Source organism: Rhyacophila brunnea, unplaced genomic scaffold, assembly GCF_057557595.1.
Source record: "Rhyacophila brunnea isolate RB1 unplaced genomic scaffold, BYU_Rbru_1.0 scaffold_24, whole genome shotgun sequence".
Taxonomy (NCBI): Eukaryota; Metazoa; Arthropoda; class Insecta; order Trichoptera; family Rhyacophilidae; genus Rhyacophila; species Rhyacophila brunnea.
The window spans coordinates 2,732,836-2,757,684 of NW_028232904.1; the positions used below are offsets into that span (position 1 = coordinate 2,732,836).

The 24,849-nt window shown below is 35.4% G+C and overlaps 1 protein-coding gene across 3 annotated transcripts in view; it reads left to right on the forward strand.

The window, feature by feature from the left end:
- The window catches only part of LOC147068881 (ATP-binding cassette sub-family C member 4-like), a 91,577-nt gene that overhangs the window by 16,387 nt on the left and 50,341 nt on the right, over nucleotides 1–24,849 (forward strand). For all 3 annotated transcript variants that reach the window (XM_085951100.1, XM_085951098.1, XM_085951099.1), the window contains 5 exons: nucleotides 417–551; nucleotides 18,286–18,490; nucleotides 19,420–19,645; nucleotides 22,204–22,301; nucleotides 23,428–23,625. In XM_085951100.1, coding sequence (XP_085807226.1) covers nucleotides 417–551; nucleotides 18,286–18,490; nucleotides 19,420–19,645; nucleotides 22,204–22,301; nucleotides 23,428–23,625 — 862 coding nt within the window. The remainder of the gene's footprint in view (nucleotides 1–416; nucleotides 552–18,285; nucleotides 18,491–19,419; nucleotides 19,646–22,203; nucleotides 22,302–23,427; nucleotides 23,626–24,849) is intronic.

The following is a 24,849-nucleotide window of genomic DNA, read 5'->3' on the forward strand; positions in this document are numbered from 1 at the left end:
GTCTCTTCAATCTCATTCTTCAAGAGTAAGCGAGACGCGATGGTGTCATTTTATGGTACTATTTTTGACAGTTAGTGAAAATTCGTTAACCTCAAAATGAGTCGTCGAGTGTAGTTCGTTTTTTTACGAGCAGGTTCGCTACTATCGTTCTACTGCTCAGGCGCAGCTATTGCACGGCCCAATTGTCGCGTGAAAATTTAGAAGCTTCTAAACTTTTATGATTCATGCATGAAATCTTGCACTTTGCACGATAATACGTGTTTACATGTGCATTATTTTGTTATGGCTGCGATAATACGTACTGTCAGCAGTAAATCGGTGTTAACAGGGTATTGGGCTACATTTCTTTAGAAGAACATTTTCTTTGGATGTCGATATGTGATTTTTACTTATGTCCTGTATTGCGTCTGTTACAGAAACTGGTTCAGAGAAATAAACCGCGCCAAGTTAAAAGGACAGAAACCATCACTACTGAAAGCCCTCATCAAGACGTTCACCTCCAGCTATCTCCTCGATGGATTCCTAATATTCATCATGACCATCATCTGCAGGTAAGCTCTTTTTCTGATACAAATTCTTCTCTTTATCAAAAGGTAGATTCATTATTGAGCTATAAAATGCGGTGTCTTACTTTACTAGATAAATTATGCTGTTGACCTTTCCAAACCTTTGTTCAATCTAACGTATATTAAATTCAACCTACCGCGACTTGTTGTTATTAGTCTCCCGCATGCTCAGTGTAATAATTCGATGTAGCACAATCAATAAAAAAGGCTGTTTAAAAATAGTACCATCTTTTTATAAGTAATATTAATGGTAGCATTTCTCGCCAGGATTTTGAAAAGTAATGGATTTACTAATGGAACTTGTTTCTTTGTACCCCTCTGAACGTAAATATTTCTTATCTAGATAGGTTCCGCTAATTAATGTAAAAGTTTGAACTCCATAGAAGAGATTAATACTTACAGGAAATGTGAAACCCATGTGCCATGCCCTTGACCTAAACTTTGAATCCGGATTGTGTTTATTACTTTATGATGACGGTCAGGAGTAGGGATTCCAATCCCGGGATCCCGCATCCCGGGATCACGAGCTATTTTCGATCCGGGATTGATAAACGTAATCCCGAAACTTTCGGGATTGATCTTTTTATCAATTTTTATGGAAAATAAAATAAAAACAAAAATATAACAGAAAAAATACTTTTGATAACAAATAACTACATTAGAAATAAACTAAGTTTGAATGAAGTTTGATTTATATCCATGTGTAAGTTGCCGATTCATTCTATTTTTTCACATAAATTAATAAAAAATAGAAAGATTGGAAAAAAACAATGCTTAGCACTATTAACAAATTAATTCCACCATGATCTCATACGTTTTACGGCAGTTTAATATTTGGCTGACTAATTAGATTTATGAAGCGGAAAGGCCATAAGTACACCATGATTTGCTTTACTATTTTAAATCTCGCTAACCCTTTCATTAGGTCTTTACTATCAGAAACAGCAATCTCATATTAAATTCACATTATTATTTATATTACAATATTATTTACTTCATTAAACTTATGTATTTCCAAGATTGAACGTACACAATATTAACAATAAATGTCTTAAATAGTATAAATTATACTAGATTTATTCATGACGGATTTTATCAATGTTATTTGTAAATATAAAATTTTATATTAACAATGGAAAAAAATGCCAATCCCGGGACCAGTCCCGGGATCCCGGGATTGTCAAATTGTAATCCCGAAATCCCGGGATCAGAATTTTGGCTCGGGATTGGATTCCCTAGTCAGAAGTAACTATTTTAAAAAAGCACATTTTTACCACGTGTTTACATATAAGTTTATCTCACATTTATTTCGAATCGACAATTAAACCTTATTTCCAGTGGCGCACTCAGGATTTAATATTGGGGGGAGCCCAAGGAGGAGAATGTAAATTAGTCCCATAGACTCTTTTTCTTCTTCACAGCCTAATTTATCGTTTATCGGTCTTTTGTCTATTGCACTCGGTGAACCTACACCATGGTCTCCATATCCTGAAACGGGCCCCCAGGCTAGGCTATTTGGCGGCCCCCCTACCTACCGCTAAGATTAAAGGCACTACATTAACGTTTATCACATTGTGTTTTAGTTCAAATTAAAGGTACATATACAGTGAATTATTGGCGATTTTTAATACATCTACTTTAATAATGGAGCTGTCGAGTATCGACACATAATAATCAAAAAATATATTATACAATTATATAATTGAAAATGTTCATGGCCATGAAGTATAATAGCACCGTATGCGACTTTTTTTTACTATTAAAGCTAATTTATGATGTGTGTTTATCTCACTTATCTGGTAAACGGGCCCCCAGGCTAGAGCCCTGTCAGCCTTCCTCAGCCATGACCTACACCAGTCCGGAATTCGGGAGGACACCGAGAATTTTTTGACAGTTCCATTAGACATTGGGTTTCTAAAAAAACCCGACATTAGTGTTTCGAAATTTTTGTGTAAGAATTTTTTCTAAAAATAGTGCTGGAGAATTACAAATCATTTTTTTGTAGTGTTTTTATTTGTCTAAGCCCAAATGTATAGTTTATTGGCTTTCAATTTCAATGTTTAAAATCATTCTGATAATTTTCATGTTTGGGGGGTGCCAGGCTCCCTTCCCCCGCCTGGGTGCGCCACTGCTTGTTTCAGCCTCACCTGGAATGAAACCCATTCCCCATTATATTTGTTTCCTATAAGCCATCTTTGGTTTACGACTTAACGACTGTCAGCCCACAAGGTGTAAATAATACAAAGCACGCGTGAATGTTCTCGAATATTATCAATATTAAATACGCTCTTCGTTTATGTGACAAACTCCAATGTAATATGTTATGACACTGACGTAACTATTGAAAATTACGCATTACTTAACACGTGTTTTAAGTTTATTCGAAATTTCTTCACATTCGAGAATTAAACCTTAGGCGTAAAACCGACTTAACGCAGCGAGTGGGGCACTCGCGCAAAATTTCACAAGTGGCGCGTAAATCATCGAAAATACAACGTAATCAAATACGCCAGCGTACACTGGGTTTGACGACGCATTGTGCCCGCCTGCCCCATGATTCATCGTTTTTTGGCTTCTCAGCGATACGAATTAACGAAAATACAACGTAGTCCATTCATTGAACACGGCAAGCAAAATCACGCTTCTGGAAGCGTCGTCGATAGACGAGCGAGAAGACATTATTAAATAACAGTGAACTCGTTGTTCAATTATTGCGTGTCCGATATTTCGCTGGTAGAATGATGTCATCGTGAATATTAATTACAAGCACCGAGAAATTTAATAATATTTTTATTGCTTTGTTATGAGGGACGCTGATAATAATAATTATTTTGTGCTTCTTGAGCCCCTTATTACATAGGTGAAGGGTAATGCGCGGATGGGAGGGGACCTACTTCGAAGAGAGCGCACCGAGCGCCGCTTTGGTGGGCTTTATGCCTTAGTCTCAGTCAGAAGGCAACCCATTTTCCATTGTGTTTGTGTTTCCTGTTCTCAACTCTATGATATTTATTATTAGTTAAATTTAACTAAACGCAAATTTTTACAGTACTTTTACCACTTTAATTAATTATATCTGGACCGGTTTCGTCCGCCTCAGAGGTAAAAATTTACGTTTCATTAAATCAAATTAATAATACAATGCATTTCCACCACGAATTGACAGTAAACACAATAAAAGAAATCTTTGATATTTAATGGTTTCGCGCATCGCCATCTTTAGATTAATAAAGCTCTTTGAAGCCTTAAAACTTTTTGCACAAGCAACGAGTGGTCCACTTTTCAGCTGTCAAAATCAGATCCCTGATTGCTTGACATATTGATTCGCCCTCTCTCGTTTCAAATTGAATTAAAAAAAATTCTCAAATCAAATATATTAATAAATTATAAATAATATACATTCCTGTTATTCATCAGCTGTCAAAGTCAGACTTGTCCTTCACACAAAAACCGGTGATAATATCGATTTCCAAAAAATATGTAACATCTATGCATTACATTCGTAGAAGGTGTGTTAATGCTAGTGTATTATTTATCGTGTAACTTATCTATTCAAATCAAACCATTCCCTGCGTGAACACGACAGACGCGTCAGTATGCGTACTCTATAGAACAATGACAGGCAATGACAGTTCATACATAGACAACAACGTGAGGGGCGGAAAAAGTAGAACCAGTCATTGTGAATGTATCGGCTTGTTTACTATTTGAGTCGACAATGTTTAGCGTCAATACTTCGTGCATTCAAAATAATTGACAAAATTAACAAATAAACACGAAAACACTGTATTGTTGTAAAGTTAAACCGAATTGGACTAACATCACTAATTAAAACATCTTCATTTTAAAAACAAATTTAATGTTTAAGACGTCTCAATGCAAGCTAATGTTATAATTGATTTGTTGTTTGTACGACAGAAGTAAATAAATTTTTATTATGTACTTATATTTGAGTAAATAATGAGTGTCAAAATGAGACAGGTAATTAAAAATTATAATCGATTGGTATAGTTATCTTCTCTAAAGTCAATTCTTACGTTTTTAATGTTTTATTTATCGTTTATTTCAACTGAAAGGGTGATAATTTTTATTTAACATTGTATAAAGTTATTTGAAATAACATCAAATAATGCTGTTATTTATTGCAATAGGTTAAATATTGTATTTATTTATCACCAATTAATTATACGGATTTACGGTTACTTCAACTGTCAATAATTATTATTAATTAGTGGTTATCTGTGCTGCTCGTTTGACAGGTTAATTTATAGCAATACTAACTGCGGTTTTACCTACTCAGTTATTGTATGAATAACTTCGCTCGTATTACGATGGGCTAATAAGTTAGCGTACCTACGTATTAATAATATAATATTGTATGAACAGGTAAAGTTTTGATATAAATTAAGTTATTTTATTATATACATGGGATCTCCCGCGAAAATCTCATACATGAACATATAACAAGAAACAAAAACCATCTTCCAATACGGCTGGTCACCGAGGAAGATCACGACCATAACCCTCCAAAGGAAAATACAACCACGCAATACAACAAACCTTGCATCTATTCCAGAGTCCAGTGGGATTTCTTTCTTTGGAGGAGGCCTTCACCCGAAGAGGGGTTCTTACAAACCAAACAAACCAAGATATTATTTAAGTTACAAATACAAAAATATATACTATATAAACGTTACATAGCACTGTTTAATATATAAACATTATTTATCAGTATTATATACAAAATAAAAATCCTAATATATATATATGTATTATACAAAAATATACTTAGATAAAATATAAAAAAATCATAGATAGATATATATATATATATATATATATATACATAACAGATATAATTGTAGGTTATATATACATTAGATATAGTCAATTCACTGTTATTTATTTTTTATCTGTATGAAATAAAAGAGCTTTTTTATTTTTTTTATTGTTATACACATAACGACTGAATGCATTATATACCTGGCGGCGCTTTTCAGTGGACTGTAATTGGGGTGGATCCTAGATGCTGGGGAAGGGCGGCTTATATGGGAGTCAATCCAGGCACTAACCTTGGAGTGATGGAGCTGGACCCGGGTTTCACGCACTCGCGCACTAGTAAACTGACGGTGGTTTGTCAATTTAATCGTTACACTTGTTTTTTGGGATGAATAACGATGACAAGATCAGAATGGATGAGAGACGCGATGTTCGCTCGATTTAGCGCAACGAAAGTCGAGCAGGGGCCCTATGTTAGAACTTGCGAGTGCCAGCTGCCCGGTCGACATGACGTCATATGACATCATTGTGACGTACTACCGGAGTGATAATAGCACTCGAGAAAATAACGCTACTCAGACAGCGGCGCTATTCATTGTCACCATACACATATAGGTATTTCATCGTAATAATATCTACGGTGAGCACTGCGCGCTGGGCGGCATGCCTCGAGCGTGTATTGGCTGACGTCACAATTACGTCATGTCGTCTGGTGCCACACGAGTCGATAGTTAGGAAATCGCGGTGCAGATACGTGATGGATGAGTCACCCTGTTGTGTTAACGCGGCTTCGGTTGTATCGTATTATATCACGGCGCGATGGAAGCCGAAAGGGTGCAGACTCATTTATTTATTGATGTGCCTGGTTGAAAACAAATGATTGTGAACGTAGGTAGGAAATATTGGATCGGGTTAGAAAAATAAAATTAGGATCATAATTGGCCTAAACAATATCGATATACTTAAAAAATGTATGTCCAAATCAAATAGGGTATTTGAAAAATAATTATTCCAATCTAAACTAAATGTGTTTACCTTTTTGTCTGTCTGTTTTTATTTGTTTGGTTATATGTAACTCTAAACTACAGAACCAATCAACATTGATGAAAATCACTCAGCATAGTTAATGATTTACAATTTTAAATAGTTTTGTCATTAAAAATGTTTCAATAAATAATATGTAGGCATGTTCAACTACCACAAGTATGCAGTTCTATAAGTGATCTACAATACTCTCCCATTGTCATTTTAAACCAAAACAAATATGTATTATGTTTGGCTGAGGATGGTCAGATGTTACCAATTAAACACCAACGTTCGGCTTTCACTGTCACTATCACAAAGGAATACTTTCCCATTAGTTGTGAAAGTTTTGGTCTTTTCTGAGCATTCATTGTACTTATCGTTACACTTTTATCTTATTGACTAAAGAACCTACTGCGCGAATCAAATTGAGGTGCATGTCGCCTACTGTCACGCTGTCGTAGCGACAAATTTAGTCTATGGTTTAATCATTTTGCAGAATATTTTGAACGAACACGATCTCTGTAAATTCAATAATATTTTGAACGGAACCCAACCCGCAGACCATAGATAATAGACAACATTCTCATAAAAATACATAGTGCCAACCATAAAAAACAAAAAACACGCGATTTTGACATGATTCGACAATGTCTAGGCATGTAGAAACTGATAAAAAAACGTTCATTGAGTCATGAAGGTATCGATGCAGTGCAGTTCAACGTGAGGTGACCTCATTGTTGTTTTGGTGATGTTGGCAGAATTTGCCAACTGACAATGTTCGTTTAAAGGTTCAAAATGTGCTACGGGATTGGAGCATCAGTCTGATAAAATTTTAACTCACAAGAAAAACGACATTTTACACCTTTTTCCCGTAGAGGCAGCTTACTGTGACGTCAAGTGATAATACGCGACGTGCATCTCAATATTATAATCACAATTTTGTCTCATTTTAAACCGTGAGAATTCACACCTTTTCTTTTTCTTTGAAGAAAACCCTGGAAAATTCTTTGTAGCGCAGGTCTGTAGTGATTGTGATGAATATTTTATTGTCTTAATTTGAAAATGAGAACTGCGATTTACAGCTGCATTTTTTGTGGTTTTCTCATGGAAAATGAAATGTCACAAGGAACTGAACTTCTGAGCATACAATGCTGCAGAATTAAGGTTTAACATACTTACTTATGCTAACTTATATGACTGCAATCACTGGATCTGAAAGGCATGAATCATTGTTTGTTGTCACAATTTATTATTTTTATTAAATTAATGCAGAAATTAAAAATCTCTTCCGGCCTCGTTTGCCATGGTCTCCAAAAGATCTTGGATATCTACGTCTATCTGTAATAAAAAGTTCAGGTTGTACCGCTCCTTGCTGAAAATTGGACTATCGGAACAGTATTAATGACATGAATTTTTAATGAATGGGTGGAGGAGTCGAAGGAAGTCACGTGTTTAATGTCCTACAAAAAGATCTCGTCGATATCCGGACGTCACTGTAGTCGCATATGGACGAGTTCTCAGTGACGTACCTGTCATGGCGGCAACGCTTGTTTAAAATAATGTATCAGCTATGTTTTTAGATGCGACTCCTCCTCTTCTTCGCAATAAACCAAAAGTTTACTAATACTAATTTGAATACCACTCTTGCGCATCTTTTCTATACACAAGACTGCACTGCTTTCGGCCGCTATCTAGGGTAGGAAAGTATCCAAGTATTAGCACTTATTGTAACAATTACAATAAGTTAGTTGTAATTGTTACAATAAGTGCTATGTTTTAACAGCACCTCTCTTGGCTGTGATAAATTTTAGAGTGAGATAGACAGTTTTGACAGTTCAGACGGCTAACTTATTGTAATTTTTACAATAAGTGTTAATATTTCGATACTTTCCTACCATAGTTAACTGCCGCAAAGGCCGAAAGCAGTTTTGTGTATAGAATAGATGCGCTGATTGTTTTATATATATTTTTATTAGAAAATACGATTGCCTGCATAGGAGGTTATTTCACAGTTTTAACACGTATACAAGAAGTTCTTGTTCTACAATAGACAGGGAGTAAAAGGTTTTGTGACAAAGTGTGACGACGGATGTGGGTGGCTTAGTACAGATGAGTTGTAAATTAACCTCATAGAGTATACGTTTTATAACGTTGCACTTTTTTGCCAATTTTACTACACTGATACACCTCTTTGCCTGATTACCTCGCATACAATTTAATAAAATTAATGATATACGCTTGTATTAATATATATAGTAATAATTAAATAAATAGATAATATATGTAAAAACAAGTATTTTTTTTTGAATATATTACATAGTTTTCAAAGTTATGAAGTATACACTCTACCAAGTAGAAAAAAATGATTTTAAAAGAAACATCGCATTAATTTAGCAAGTCAAAAAATAGATATAGGTACATGGTCAAATTCAATATCAAAATTATGTATTAAATACTATCTATCTATAAGCGGTACAAGTCACTAATCTATTACATATTTGCAATAAGTATTTCGTTATCAAAGAATATTTACATTAGCCTAGGCCCTAGGGCGTCGGATGAACTTTGAGGTCATTATTGATACACCGAAGTGGGGCAAGACGTAACGAAGTTGGTCATGACGCGTTCTTCTGTACCTCCCTCCTGGAATTCTTCACTGATATATATATATATATACGTGACACATATTTTGGCTGTGGTTTTCTGATATTTTTAAAATAATTAAAATCGATAGCTCGAAAAGTTAAGACGCAGGCGACTTGTTTCTAAACACAGACATCAAACTAAATAAAGCATTTCTCATTTTGCAACGTTTTTCTTAGCTCGTATTCTCGATTTTTAACTAACTTCCCGACTAGCTAGACATTTGAAAATTTTAGAATATATCAGAACACGATGTCAATGCATTTTTTTAATACTTTTAGCCATCTTTAGGTAGAATTGAATTCATTTTCAGTTAATTCTGTTTTGTATGAAAAGTTATTTCGACACCATTATTGGTTGCTGTCTGGGGTCCTAGTAACTAAATTATTAATATATAGGTGCGTTACTATGGAAATCAATATGACATATAGTTAAAATGACATTTCAGTATTATTTCTATCAAGTACAATTTTTTTGATCGTTTAAGCTAGTCAAGTCAAGTTTATATGATTCAACAAAAAAATTAAAAACGTTGTATATAGAAAGATCTTTTTATCTTGTAATTATTTTGTAATAAAAATAATTGAAAGTATTTAATTAAGGATAATATATAAATTATTTCCTTGTGTTAATACTGTCACCAGGGTAAAAGCAGGAGAATCATGAATTGCATTTTTAGTTTTATTACTGATTCAATCAGACAACAAGATACTGCATATTTTTGTATAAGCACGTAAGTTGTTTGAAAAATGATATATTATAGACAAGCTTATTCACGTAAGTCATCTACATCCTACCTCATGGTCGAGAGGGTTCAGAAGAAATTCTTGAGACTCCTTTACTTGAAGTTGTATGGATACTATTCATGGCTTTATCCAACTGACTTTCTCTGAGGAATGCTTACATACTACGATTTTTAATGTAATAACATTTTAATTATGTGTTAGTATCGATGAATCTAGGAATTGCTGAAAGTAACGAGGTGCATTTTAACTGAAATATATACAGTTTAACGGGAATATCAATAATAATATAACGTGGTGCAGTGCGTAAAGCGCTTGCCTTCCATCCGAGAGTTCCTGGGTTCGATTCCCACACACATTCGACACACAATATTTATATGTGTTTTTCTCAAAGCCTGGATGTTTGTGATTGTTTAAAATTACTAACAACCACCTTGTACGAAAAAGCAAGGACATGGTAATTAATAATTCTAACATAAAACACTGAGAAACGTGTACGTACGTAGGTTAAGTAAACAAAGTAATAGACCAGGGAATCCAAATAATAGGAACTGAAATACCTAACGGGTATGGAGTAACAGGCAACCGATCTCGATTGTGGATGAATATGGGATAGACTTAAACACATGTCAAATACGTAATGCACTGAAGCTCATTCAATATTGGTGTATTTGAAGATTCCAACACACACTATTGCACGTCTATACTGCCCTTCTAAGGAAGAAGGCAGTAACTGACTCACACACTTTCGATATAAATGACATAATATGTTTTTTCTCAAACTTTAGTACTGTGTTAATTAATAAAAAACGGTGGTAATTTTTATAAGCAGGATGTTAAAATACAAAGTAATATAAACAAGCAGTAACTGAAATGAATAGGTGCAATTACTGCCTTTTTGCTAAAAAAAATGTATTATTTTAGAAGATGTCTATTTTTTCACTAAGGATTTTAACGATATTTTAGTGATAATACTGATTTATACAGAATATATAGCTTTGAAAATTACCTAACGGATGGCATTCATAACTCAATTTCATAAATTTTGCGAGTTACTGCCTTCTTCCTTAGAAGGGCAGTATAATGCGTGGTTCATTTTCGTAAGACACTCACACTCTCGTATTAATCTGTTCTGTGCAATATACTTTAAATCAGAACGCCGGCCACCATTTTGTATTTGGGGCTGCCAATAGAAGAAAAAAATAATGAACATGTTAACAATACAACCTCACGTATCACTGTTCGATTCAAAAATCAAACTGCCTTAAAAATAACTTATACGAAATGCGCATATCTATGTAGAGTCCAAATTATTCGAATCATAATACTGTGTTTAGTACTAGTTATTGTAATACCGAATGAAAATGTCAATACCGGTTTTCGGTATTTCTTATTGAATACCGGTATTTCTTAAACATTAAAAAACAGAAATAGGTGCGTATCAATAAATATCAATTAAAATCTTTTTAAAATATTATTTCATAGCAAAAACTTACATACATACATTTATTATGTTGACATTTAAAATATATATTGATCATAATTGTAGAACTAGTGATTTTTTACAAATAATTTGAATATATTGATAATTTTAACTGCAGGCTGCAGGAAAAGCTTCTTAAATTCAACGCTTGTACAGTCATCAATAATAATTATAGAATAATTGAACATTTTTGTCACGGATGTTTTATATTTATAAATATTATTATGATAATTCATCGTGACAATTACTTATATAAATATATTTGCATTTTAGCAGCACATAACTTATAATTAATTTTCAAATACGTAAACGAGTGTGCTTTCTTAACACCGAAAGTTCCGGTATTTTGGATTTTTAAAACCGGTATTTCGGTATTGATAAATACTGGAATACCGGTATTGCAATCCCTATTTAGTACGTAAGTGAAACGAAAGCATATTCTGACATACAAAATATACGACGCCAAATTGGCTCGACCGGCTAGCGACGTTAACGCTTTAAAATTTATTAACTATTCGAAGTATGTATTTAACTTTTGACTTCTCTCCAGACTCGTACTCAAAATAAACTGTGTCAAATTAATTTAAAAACAATTACCAGAGTCCTACTATTACGATTTTTTTTTGCCCTTGTCGAAAAATTATGTAGTGAGACCATAATATAGACGTATTAAATTAAAAGAGGGGCAAGGAATCGGCTTTCTCATACAGCTGAATGAAGCAGGCCAAAAATAGCCGATAACTTACGAGAAATAGCGACGCGATAAAAAAAATTCAGGGCATCACGGAGGATTTACTTTGGTCATTATAACGTACCCATATAATATAATGTTAACGTTAAAATTTTGCCACAAATTGATTACCAGCCCGCCCCACCATACTCTTTCGCCATACTAGCCTGCTTCACCATACTTTCATATAACCTGCCGCCCCTGAGTGAGACAGTCTCCTGGTTGAATCCCGTCTGGGATACTAAAGCGTCAAATATAATTATGATGCAAGTCGCGTACTATCACGTGACGTCACAGTAAGCTCCCGGTACTGGAAAAAGTGTGTAATGTCGTTTTTCTTGGTGTTTAAAATGTTATCAGACTGATGCTCCCATTCCGTAGCACATTTTCGGTCACAAGGAGTACATAATTATTATGGGCCTTCAAAGAGTGGAGGATGTATTAATAGATTTCTGTTTTTAACGAGTAATGGATGTTAGCCACTTGCTCTGGGTTCAAATACACGTTGAAAAATAACTTATGAGAACCTCGTCGATGATTTTGGATTTCTTTTACCTGTCTGCCACTGCTAGTGTGGAGTTCCAGATTCAGATTCTTGAGCTTAGATGTTATTCTGTTCACAAAGTCTTACTTACCAGAAATATTCCCTTGAATAACATGTGACCAAAGCACTATGCTAACCAAATGCCGCCTTACGGTAGCGAATCATGGCACCTTACGAACCCTCGGAGCAACCGTATACTGAGCTTCGAAAACAGATGTTTGCTACGGATACTGGGTGTGCGGTAAGGGAACGCACCAATCAGCCTCTCATTACGCTGATTGGGAAGAGGTGACGTTGGACCTGGCTCGGCTACGTGCTGCGGATGCCAGAAGAGAACCTCAACCTGGCTTGCCTGTTCTTCAAGCCGATCGGATTCCGGCGTCCTGGAAGGCCGCTAAATACTATCTATAGAGTGTATACGGCGGAGCTACGGGATGCTGGTTTGACCTGGAACGAAGCAAGAAGTCTGGCGAGGGACAGGGATTCTTGGAGGCGCCGCGTGGTGTCCATTTGCTCCGACTAAAGCCGCGTTGACACGATCCAAGTACACTTGGACCGAGTGCCATCCAAGTGCACTCATATGAGACATCTTCATACTAATTATTTCTATCCAAGCCTAGCCTGGATGAGTAGGACGCGGTTCAAGAAGCTTGGATAGGACTGATGACTGGAATAATTTGTATAAAGATGTCCCGTACGAGTGCGCTTGGATGGCGCTCGATCCAAGTGTACTTGGATCGTACTTGGACCGTGTCAACACGGCTTAAGGAGCGGATTTGGAAGAAGAAGAAAGCACTATGTCAACTCATAAATGTATTTAGCTATTTCGCCAAGTAGCTTTCTTCTTATTGTGCCATCACCTAGCGGAGGTCGGCCACCATCAAGGCGATCTCATATTTGTCGTCTGCTACCCGGAACAGTTCGGTGGAGCTGCACTCGTACCAATCACGGAGGTTCTTAAGCCACGAAATGCGGCGCCGTCCTCTGCTACGCTTCCCATTGATCTTTCCTTGAATGACAAGTTGGGGAATGCTGTATTTTTGTCCTCTCATAATGTGGCCGAGGTACTGTAGTTTCCTGGTTTTGATACTACGTAGAACTTCTCGGTCCTTCCCCATTCGATTGAGAACTTCAACATTTGTCACCCGGTCAGTCCAAGGAATTTTGAGGATGCGTCTGTAAGTAGCTTTATAGTAGAATAATTATTATTGGAAACATTAATTTATTCTGAGAAATAATGTATACTTTTATGTACTTATTTTATATTATTGTGATATTATGTATACGTTATGTGTTCCGGTCCAATTGCAATGCTATCACCCAGCTATCAGCCTATCACCAGGAATGCGACATTTTCTTGCTAACCCTCGTCTTTGACTGGGCTCAGTGCGGTGCGAAGTAAATTTGATTAATCAACAATAATATAATATTATTTCATATGATACAAGAACTTCTGGTTCCTGTAGACAGCGCAGTGAATTCACAATAAGTATATAATTATTATAATAGATAAAGTTATTTTTGTTAATTATACTTTAATTGAGGACCCATCTTCGGAACGGTTTATAGCCCAAAGCAGCTGTCAATCTAATTGCCTCAATTAAAGTTTTACTATATAAAAATAAGTTTGATTGAATAGAGTTCCACCACCTAAATGTCAGTTCAATTAATAATTATTATAGTTTTTTTTAAGTTATAAGTACTTCTTTTGGCGCGTTTGGGAGATCAGATCAGTGTAGTTTTGGCGTGTAACATGTAACACATAATTTATTTTTTCACACGAAAAAAACGCACTCGATTGGATTCGAACCACCGATTGTTCGGTTATCAGCCGAACGCTCTACCTTTATGCCACAGCATGATACTGCAATCGTGACGATTATACAGTATAATATTACAGTTTAGAATTGTTCCGTTGCCTAAGCAGCGAATTTATTATTGTCAGCCATTTGCAATTCCTTACGTAAACAAACGATTAAACGTCAGATTGACATTTGGTACTTTAAAAATAAAAAACAACGAAAAACCATTAAGTATATAATTTAGTAATATAAGTTAAATTGTATAGAAATAAGCCAACGGCGTTCCAATAAGCGGTTCTTTTTCTTTAGTGTGTAATTTAACAAGATAATTAAGAACTAGTCAAAGAATCTAGTTTATCACAAGTTTTGTTTTTGTTTTGTTACGCCAAAAAGTATAAATTCTAAAACGCGTACATAACTACACACACCGTTTTTTTTTAATAAATTGATACGTGATACAATGAATTGGTACGTTCTACGCCACCGTGTCAAAACGTCGTAATAAATACTTTTTAAATATTTAATGGCTCTACCAGACCACACCCGGTCTTAATCAGATGTATCCCGGTACCCTACGGTTGGTGTCAAGCATCAGTATTTGTTATCAGTGAGAATTTTTCAATGTGTAGCAGTAAACTTATCCGAGGTCGCAATGCGCTCAAGTGTGCTTTTCACAAAGGTGCCTCCAAACCAATCAGCGCTACTGACCTCCCAGTACCTAAAATCATCAGTATTTGAGAGCAGGTTTCGTGGAAATGCTCTGTATTTCAATAGATGGTGTATATGTCAATTTGAATATTTTTGGTGTATTTGTCTGTTTAAGATAGCATCTAACCTAACCTAACGAATTTGCAGACAAATTCAAAGTAAAAATAAAAGGGGATGGCACTTTAAGACTGCGTATGGGCGGCATTTTGACGAGGGACGTAACTGTATGTGCATAATCACGAAACGAAAGATGGCGACTATACATAATAATTTAATGTCACTACCATTCAATGCACCAACCTACATAGCACTGTATTCTATTGAAATTAGGCGATAATCGTGGGGTTACTGCTAAAAGTCTCTAAATCATGTTATGGGGTAATTGAAAGTTGAAGTTGGACATGCCCTCTAAAATAAGCCATAATGCCAATTTTTTTATGGTTTATGTGCATATTCTATACATCGAATGACCTTGGATTTTTTTCTAGCATATGTATTTATATATAGACACATAATCCGTTAAATCCTCTAAATACCTAAATTATCGATTTACTTACCAACTTTTGGCAGCAACCCACGATGTGTTGATAAACCGTTGAAGAATTATTGAATCAAGTGGTGTAATTATGAACATATAATATTGGAATATGTAACTTTTCTAAATCGTAGATCCATTTTTTATAAATATTTGGTAGTTTCTGAATAAATCAAAAGCGTATGAGGAAGTGAATAAATTGAATTTAAAAATGAATATTATTCCCAGAATTAAAAATAACTGGCAAGCCACTGGCTGCATGATTGAAAATTTGACCTTAAGAGAATTCAAGTCAATTACAAAATAGAACAACATACCAATTATTATTACAAAACAAGTCTGCTGGCTTACAGTATGATCAATGATCATTATGAAATATCAATTACGAACTTACGATCATGAAGGGTAAAACGTTGACAATTTATTACTGAAATAAATAATTATTATTCTATTTTTAAAACGCTAATGATTATAGATTGACACAAAATGGCGGACATCGCAACAGCTGATTTGTAAAAAAAATAGTCTGGCTTATAATTATTATATTTTATACTATCTACAGTTATGTCATTGTCGAAGTTTTAGGATCAGGGAAGTATAATAATGGAAAGTGGGTTGCCTTCTTTGAGATGCTGTAACAAGGTTTAATTCTCGTGTGTGAAGAAATTTGGGATAAACTTTATGTTGTTACTTCTGTAATTCAAATTGAAATATCTTTCTGTGGTTACGACGTAAAAGTAGTTGACAGTTGGGAAAATACTTTAGCTTAGAAGTTAATAAATCTATTGATACAACCTCCACTCTGTGGCAGGATCGAACATGATTTATATATGTTACGCCGAATGTGCGAAATTGACAATTACATGAAATGGGCAAAATTGTGCCTAATTCATGTAATAGTCAAGCCCGTTGCCTTATTCATGAATTAGATAAATTATCTGCCGAGTGCGTGAATTCGCCAGCGCATGGAATTCTTAAACTGTCAACATGACAGTAGAAAAGGTAAATTTAATACGGATGGTTTTATTAGTTATAATTGGACATAATATAATATTACTATTATTAGGTTAGGTTAGGTTTTGTAATTTTGAATTCAACTGAATGTCCATTTTGAGGTTAACTATAACAAGTGTCAACAAGCCATCAAACCATACTATCACAAACAAACAATCGACCATTGCACGATTGAGACCCAAGCACGAATCAAAACGCGAAAATACCTTTTAATAAAATTCTTCCGTTATCGTATTATGGTTCTAGATTTTTTTTGGGCATAGTAAATGGATATGAACGTCATTGTAGTTATTGATTGGTATATTTTTATATCATCAATAACATTTGACACATTTGGTTAGTTTGATTAGTTGCAAAAAACACCACCGGAGCGCGACTATCTATTTTGACCAATGCATGAGCATTTGACACATTTGGTTTAGTTGCAAAAAACACCACCATAGCGCTACTATCTAATTTTTCCAATGCATGAACTAGGCAGAAAAATTACTGCCGAATTCACGCACTTGGCAGATATTTTGGCTAAATTTTGCCCATTTCATGTAATAGTCAATTTCGCACATTCGGCGTAACATATACACACAAAAATAAGTTAATTGGTATTAATCTCTGTTAACTCTTTTACATTAATTACTTAAGTATGATGTCGTCATCATCAGCTCCTTTCACATTTCTTGGTCCCTAGTTTTTCGCTGCCATGTATATCCACGAAATTTATGAATTCGTCGATCCAGCGAATTTAGAGTATCACTTTGGTCGTTTTGTGCCCCTTGTTTACCACTGTATAACGATATTTATCTAGCGGTTATCCACTTATCGAGCGAAGTATCCAGCCCATTGCCATTGTATCTGCTCGACAACCTATATCACATCTCTGGCTTTTTATCCATTGGATTTTTGCCACTTTTTACGATAAATTGATGTTGGCTACTTGCTCAACCTATTAGGTCCATACTCTAACTCTAACTTTACATACATTGAAAAACAATATGTGCAGTTGCTAGACCCAGGATTTGAACCGGGTACTCACAATATTATAAACCGACGAGTTAGCCGTTCAGTCATTGTGGGAGTCTACAATTTACAGATGGTTTTGGTTAGTTTTCAAAAATCAATTATACTTTGCCTAAGCCAAACCATAATAGTTTTGGTTTACTTCGGGCGATACGACAAAATTGTGCACACTTTTTCATTCATATTTATTTGTTTTAATTGAATTAAGAATATAATATATTATATTACACATATTGTTGGTTCATTTTTTAAATTCATTAAGCCCTGCCTTACCAAACTATAATAGATCAAAAATATTATTCTATCTATAAAATATCCAAACTTATTTTATGTGTGCTCTAATAGCGTAATTTTAAATATTTCATAGATAGACGAGTATTTTTTGACTATTATTTATTATGGCTCGGTTGTCGCAAAGTTTAATTGAATTTTAAAAACAAACCAACATCGTCTGTAATTTGTAGTCTTATTTTAATGAAAACAAATACATATAACTGAAAAAGTTTAGTGTGCACAATTTATGACTGATCTTATCAGCCTACCTCCACCCTTCGCCACTGCAGTGTATACACTATTATTTTAGCTTATTATCGTTTATTTCCCCCCAATGGGTACCTTCGTCATTTATCTTTACAAATATCCGATAGAAGTGACACTGCAGAATTAACTTTAAAAGATTATTTTCATGCATACATTCACAGACCGTTCCAGCCGATGATGCTGGCTTTCCTTGTGGACTACTTCACAGTGGGAAGCGACGTCACCAAGAAGATGGCGTATGTCTACGCAACGGGGCTGGTTGGTCTGACCTTAGCCGGAGTCTTCATCCAGCATCACACCATGCTGAGAACGCAGCAGCTGGGAATGAGAATAAGGATCGCAGCCTGCTCGCTGGTTTATAGAAAGGTCAGTTTTAAAGACATTCTTCTTCACATATAGAGCTATTATCAAACGCTGTTAAGAAAACTTTCTCTATAAGCCGGAGCCTAAATATTCAAATCAGTGACGTCCTGTGGGGTTAGACAGATTGAGCGTCGCCTGTGGGACGGCAGTTACTCGAAGGGCGGCAAATTGAAGAGAATCCAGATAGATTCTAGATATACCATTAGGTATATATAGAAATAGCTACATAAACTTAGTAATAACGGAAATATCTTTCCATTAAAAAGACAGCTGACTGCTTGGAAACACAATGTAGGTATTAACTAACATACAAGGTTTAACAGGACTGTATTTTTTGTCGGATTCACGATGTCTAGTTTACTTCCGTTGTCTTTGAAGGTTACGTCATTGATGACCAGCAATGACACGTGCAGATTTTTGAATTTATTATAAGTAGGTGCATACTTACCTAATTTATATATAATCCAAATATATAAGTTGTCAGGTGTATTTTTAAATGTATCTGAAACCGTGGACTCACAATATTGTCTATTGAAGCAGAGATGTCATTTAAATTAGATTTAGTGGTATATGTTTTGTTAGTAATGTATGTATACAATACATTTCTTAGATATTTTAGTCATGAAAGGATGATAAAAAATACTGTATAAAAAATGGGATCGCATTTTGGCGCTGCCTAGGGGCGGCATTTTGTCAAGGGGCGTCACTGATTTAAATGAACTTTAAAAATAAAAAATTCAAGACGTTCACAACATGACGACAAAGATATTGATTCAGCAGACTATATACTATGTGTATATATTAAAAAGTATTAATAAGCACTATAAAAAGATCATTAGCTACGATTACTGATTTTTTTACTTACACTATTATTGATGTAAAAATTAAAGGTTTTATTTATCTGGTCATCAATTACGTATTTTCTTCCCAAGGTATTGAGACTCAACAGTGACTCCCTGGGTAAGACAACAGCAGGCCAGTTGGTAAACCTGATGTCCAACGATGTGAACCGTTTTGATCTGGTGCTAATCTTCCTCCATTACGTCTGGACCCTGCCCATCCAGCTGGCGCTCATCTGCTACCTCATCTATACCAGGGTCAGCATAGCGGCCTTGATCGGAGTGGCTTCAATCACCTTGCAGACTGTCCCTGTTCAAAGTAAGTCATCACCCTCGATAAATAATTGTGATATTGATTAGTTGTAGTGATTATTTCAGATTTTTGTAACTGAAGTTAATGGCACTACCAAACTAAGCCAGCCCGCACCACACCTTATCTTACATTTGGATACGAAGTATTACCGGTTGCTTGATGGTTGCGGATATTTAATGAGCAGTTACCCAATACTGAGGTCATCACGCACTCAAATGTGTTTTAACTGAGTTCACATGACTTTAAGTTAAAAGTGCCTATGGAAGTACGGAGAACAGACATATTTAACATACAAAACAAAAGCTTATATAAAACCGCCGAATGCTCTAAATCAGGGGTAGTCAATCTTCTTATACCTACCGCCCACTTTTGTATCTCTGTTAGAAGTACAAAAATTTAACCGCCCACCGGTTCCAAAGTAATGGTAATTTATAAAGTACCTAGGGAAGTAACTTTACTTTACAAAATTTATAAGTTATATATTGAGTTACAGCAAGTTAAAGCATATAATAATAATTGCCAAATACTTTATGTCAGACTTTCGCTAAGTTTGGCAGAATAAATCTTTATAAAACAACATACTGTAGTTAAATCTATCTTTTTTATTTATGCTTTGCATACATATAAGCATGAAGTCTGATGAAATTAAATTTAATCAATTCAATTATTTTATGGGGAGTTTTATGAAAACACAATGAAAATGTTTTTAAACCCCTACCGCCCACCATGAAAGCTGGAATACCCACTAGTGGGCGGTAGGGACCAGGCTGACTACCCCTGCTCTAAATTTTGAAGAGATCTACAGGTTTGCAGTATGATGCTGCAAACTTAAAAAAAAAGCGATAAAATTTACCTTTGTGGCGATCAGATTGGATGGGCCTCATGAGCCTAACAGCTGATTGAACAGACTTGAACAACTCTGCTCTTTTTAATACACATAATTATCAGTACATTTCCAGAAGATGTGGTGTGCATCTAGTACTCACTTCTCCGCCATATAGACATAATTCCATTGGTGGAAGCATACAGCGTTATTAGACGAATTGTCCAATTCAGTTTTTCACCATTAACGACAGTCTCTGCTTTATCTACTTTGAGGAGTATCGTGGATCAAGTGAAAGCATCTTGGCCAGGACATAGAGCGATTCTGTTGATGTTACTTGGTAGGTCTTTGTGATGGACAACAGAGTTACTGCGCTGGAGAGTTCATATTATTTTAACATTAGTTATAGCAAGCTTATACCAGTGACAAGGGGCTGTTAAGGCTAAGATTCGGCATAAATATTGTACACTAAGCATTGTCAACCAAACTTATTTGTATTCTTTGAAATAAGAATACAATTCGCAGATGGCGCTGGTTAGTTTTTAATATTCAACTAAATCCAGCCTAACCAAACCATGTAGGTAATGTAGGTATACTATGGGCGATTCGACATACATAGTGCACATTTTTTTAAGTCATACTTATTTGTTTTCGTTGAAATAAGAAACCATTACAGATGGTGTTGGTCACTTTTTAAAATGCGTTAAGTCCTGCTTACACCAAAAAATATTATTCTATCTATAAAATATCTAAAATTATGCATGGTTTAATGGCAAAATTTGAGATATTTTATCAATAAATGAATATGTTTGACTATTATCTACTATGGCATAGATTAGGCAGGGTTAATTAAATTAAAAAAAAAAATTAACAAACACTATCTACACGTTGTAGTCTTAGTTCAATGAAAACAAACACATTTGACTGAGAAAGTTTATTGTGCACAGTTTATGTCAGTCACTGGCTTATACCAGTAGCAAAGGGTGGAGATAGGCTGTTAAGATCCGCTATAGATAGTGCACATTAAACTTTGTTAGGCATACGTATTTATTTTTATTGAACAAAGACTACAATTTACAGGTGGTATTGGTTAGTTTTTAAAAACCAATTAAACCCCGCCTAAACCAAATCATAATAGTTTTGGTATATTTTGGGCGATACGACAAAATTGTGCACACTTTTCCATTCATACTTATTTATTTTCGTTAGATTAAGAATACATATTACACATATTGACGGTTCATTTTTATTAATAATTAAACCCTGCCTGCTCCAAACTATAATAGATAAAAAATATTATTCTATCTGTAAAATATCTATATAGTTTGATTTCTTTAATTGCATAATTTTAATTATTTTATAGATAGACGAGTATTTTTGAACTATTGTCTATTATGGCTTGGTTTTCGCAGGTTTAATTGAATTTTAAAAACTAACCATCACCATTTTCAAATTCCAGTCTTAGTTCAATGAAAAGAAACACGTATAACTGAGAAAGTTAATTGTGCACAGTTTATGTCAGATCTTAACAGCCTGTTTCCACCCTTCGCCACTGGCTTACACCATACATTAGCAGCGTAGGCAGCGATCCCCATGACAATGGCGTTGTAAGTAATTTTAAATCCATTTACTTTGAGAGATTTAGACCATCTTACCATTTTTATAAAGTCTAGACTCTAGACTGCGGATTTGTCAAGTTGTACTCTCCAAGATACTTGATTTACCAAAATCTTCTTTTTAGGTTATATGAGTAAACTATCTTCGAATCTCAGAAAAAAGATTGCAGTTCGAACAGATGAAAGAGTTCGACTTATGAGTGAAATAATATCCGGAATTCAGGTAAGAATTTAACCTATTTTCAATGTGTAAAAAGAAAATATAAATATATAAGTAATGTATATTTATATATATAAATATAAAGTAATACCTACTTTGATTAAACATATTATAAAAGCCAATCGCCAATAGTAACTCAATTTGGAAAGCGCTTCAGTGAGTATTAAAAGCCATTAGTTTTAAATTTGTCACAATTAAGTATGACTCCTTTAGCATAGTGGTTCCATGTGCATGGGCGCGATACCCGAGAGACGAAGGTTCTACCTACGGGGTACTTACTTTTTTCAAAAAGATTTTTTCTAATGGTTATAATATATTTTCTCATAAGTGTTTTCAAAATATTCTTGCAATAAATGCTATATTTTAACAGCGCCTCTCTTGCTGCTGTTAAAATATAGCACTTATTGCAACAATTACAAACATCTTATTGTAATTATTGTTATAATAAGTGCTAATACTTTGATACAGACCTACCCTAAGTTTGATAATATTTATCACTTTATCACCTTAGCGGTCGATAAGTATAGAATAGACCCACAGGATTGGAAACCATCCTTCGCGATAACAGGCAAAAGTGTTTCAAGAGCAGAAGAGACCTACGAAATTCAAGGAGTGAAAAAAAAGTAAGCATACCTTGTAGAAAGGCAGTCAGAAAATAATCTTTTGACGAATTATCGAAAGGAAAATATTTATATGTCTTAAAATAAAGACATCGGAGAAATTTCTTCTAGACGCGTTCTATATGTTGCTTAACTTCATATTTACTATGGTGACCCTATGGTGATCACAAATCATCAAATGGATGCAGATTTCCTCAAATCTTTGTAGTGGTATTTAGTAATATTAAAAACTGGTATAGTCGTTTACACCCACGGTGGCTGCGCGGCTTAAGCATTGGACTATTACGCCGTGGGTCTCAGATACGAGTCCTGAGTCTGGCAAGTACACAATTTGTGTGTGAGTCAGGGTATGGACCTAATAGGTTGAGCAAGTGGCTGACATCCATTTCTCGTAAAAAACAAAATCTGTTAATACAAACCTCTACTCTGTGGAGGCCCATATGATCCTATTAGGATCGGACATGGTCGAAAAAAAAAATAGTCGTTCAGTTGGCTTGTTAAACTTTCAGGTAATAAAAATGTATGCATGGGAGAAACCCTTCGAGAAGGTGGTTTCCATGGCCAGAGACCACGAGTTGTCTGCCATCACCAGATCTTCATACCTTCGTGGAGTCTACATGAGTTTCATGGTCTTCACGGAGAGGGCGTCTCTTTACGTCACTCTGCTTGCTTATTCGCTGATGGGGAACAAGGTCACTTCTGGCACTGTAAGTATATTTTCTTCTTCCTCTTCATGCTGTACCAAATCACAGTGGTTTGGGTGATAGTTTTGAGGATCAAGTCGCAAGCCTATACTATCTGAAGTAGGTCACTAGCCAAATAATTCCTAACCAGTAAAGCGTCGATGACATTAAGCTACTTTACAAGCTACAAGCCGGCGAATTTACAATCTGCTCGCATCATTGAACTAGCTTACAAGCAGATTGTAAACAATCTACCAAGAAAAGATGAAAGCCAGGCTACTGTATTCGCTACTCGCTGGCGTGTGGGCCGATCTGCGTCTGCGCAGTAGAGCGATAGTGGCGAACCTGCAGGTAAAAAAACGAGCTACTCAATACTTCCTGTCAAGTAGTACCAAAAATGGCGATTTCAACTCACTAGCTTGTTGGCTTCTGACAAGTGGAAAGTTCTATGTGTCATAATCACAATCGCACTAGCTGATTCACCCGCTTTTAAACTCACCGACTAGCAAGTTGTAAAGTGGCTCAATGTCATCGAAGCAAAGCCTCGATGACATTGAGCTACTTTACAAGCTGCTTGTTGGCGAATTTAAAAGAGGGCAAGTCAACTAGTGCGATTGTGATGATGACACACAAAACTTTCCACTCGTTCAGAAGCCACAAGCTAGCGATTATTTTAACAGGACGTAGTTCGTTTTTTTACCGGGAGGTCGCCACTATCGCCCTACTGCGCAGACGCAGAGGTCCACACGCCAGCGTGTAGCGTGTAAAGTAGACCGGCTTTTAACTTTCCTCGGTAGAAACAACAGTAGTACAATATGCTTGTTAGCTTGTTCGATGATGACACTGGGCGAGTTTACAAGCAAATTGTAAATTCGCCAACAAGCAGCTTGTAAAGTACCTAGCTCAATATCATCGACCCATTAACAGATATTTTTGAGACATGATATTCTATCTGACACCTTACTTTTTCGTCCATCGTATCACAAACTAATTGTAATGTCATTTCATCATCATCAGGCTGAATCTATCCACTGCTGGATGAAGGCCTCTTCAAGCTGCTTCCACTTCTCTCGGTCCTGTGCATTGCGTTGCCACGTACTTCCGCAGAACTTTATCATTTCATCGATCCAGCGGCCTCTAGGTCTACCTTGCAGACGTTTTGTACTTCTTGGATACCACTGGATGACTAGATTTGTCCAACGATTGTCTCTTCTTCGAGCTATGTGTCCAGCCCATCTCCATTTAAGG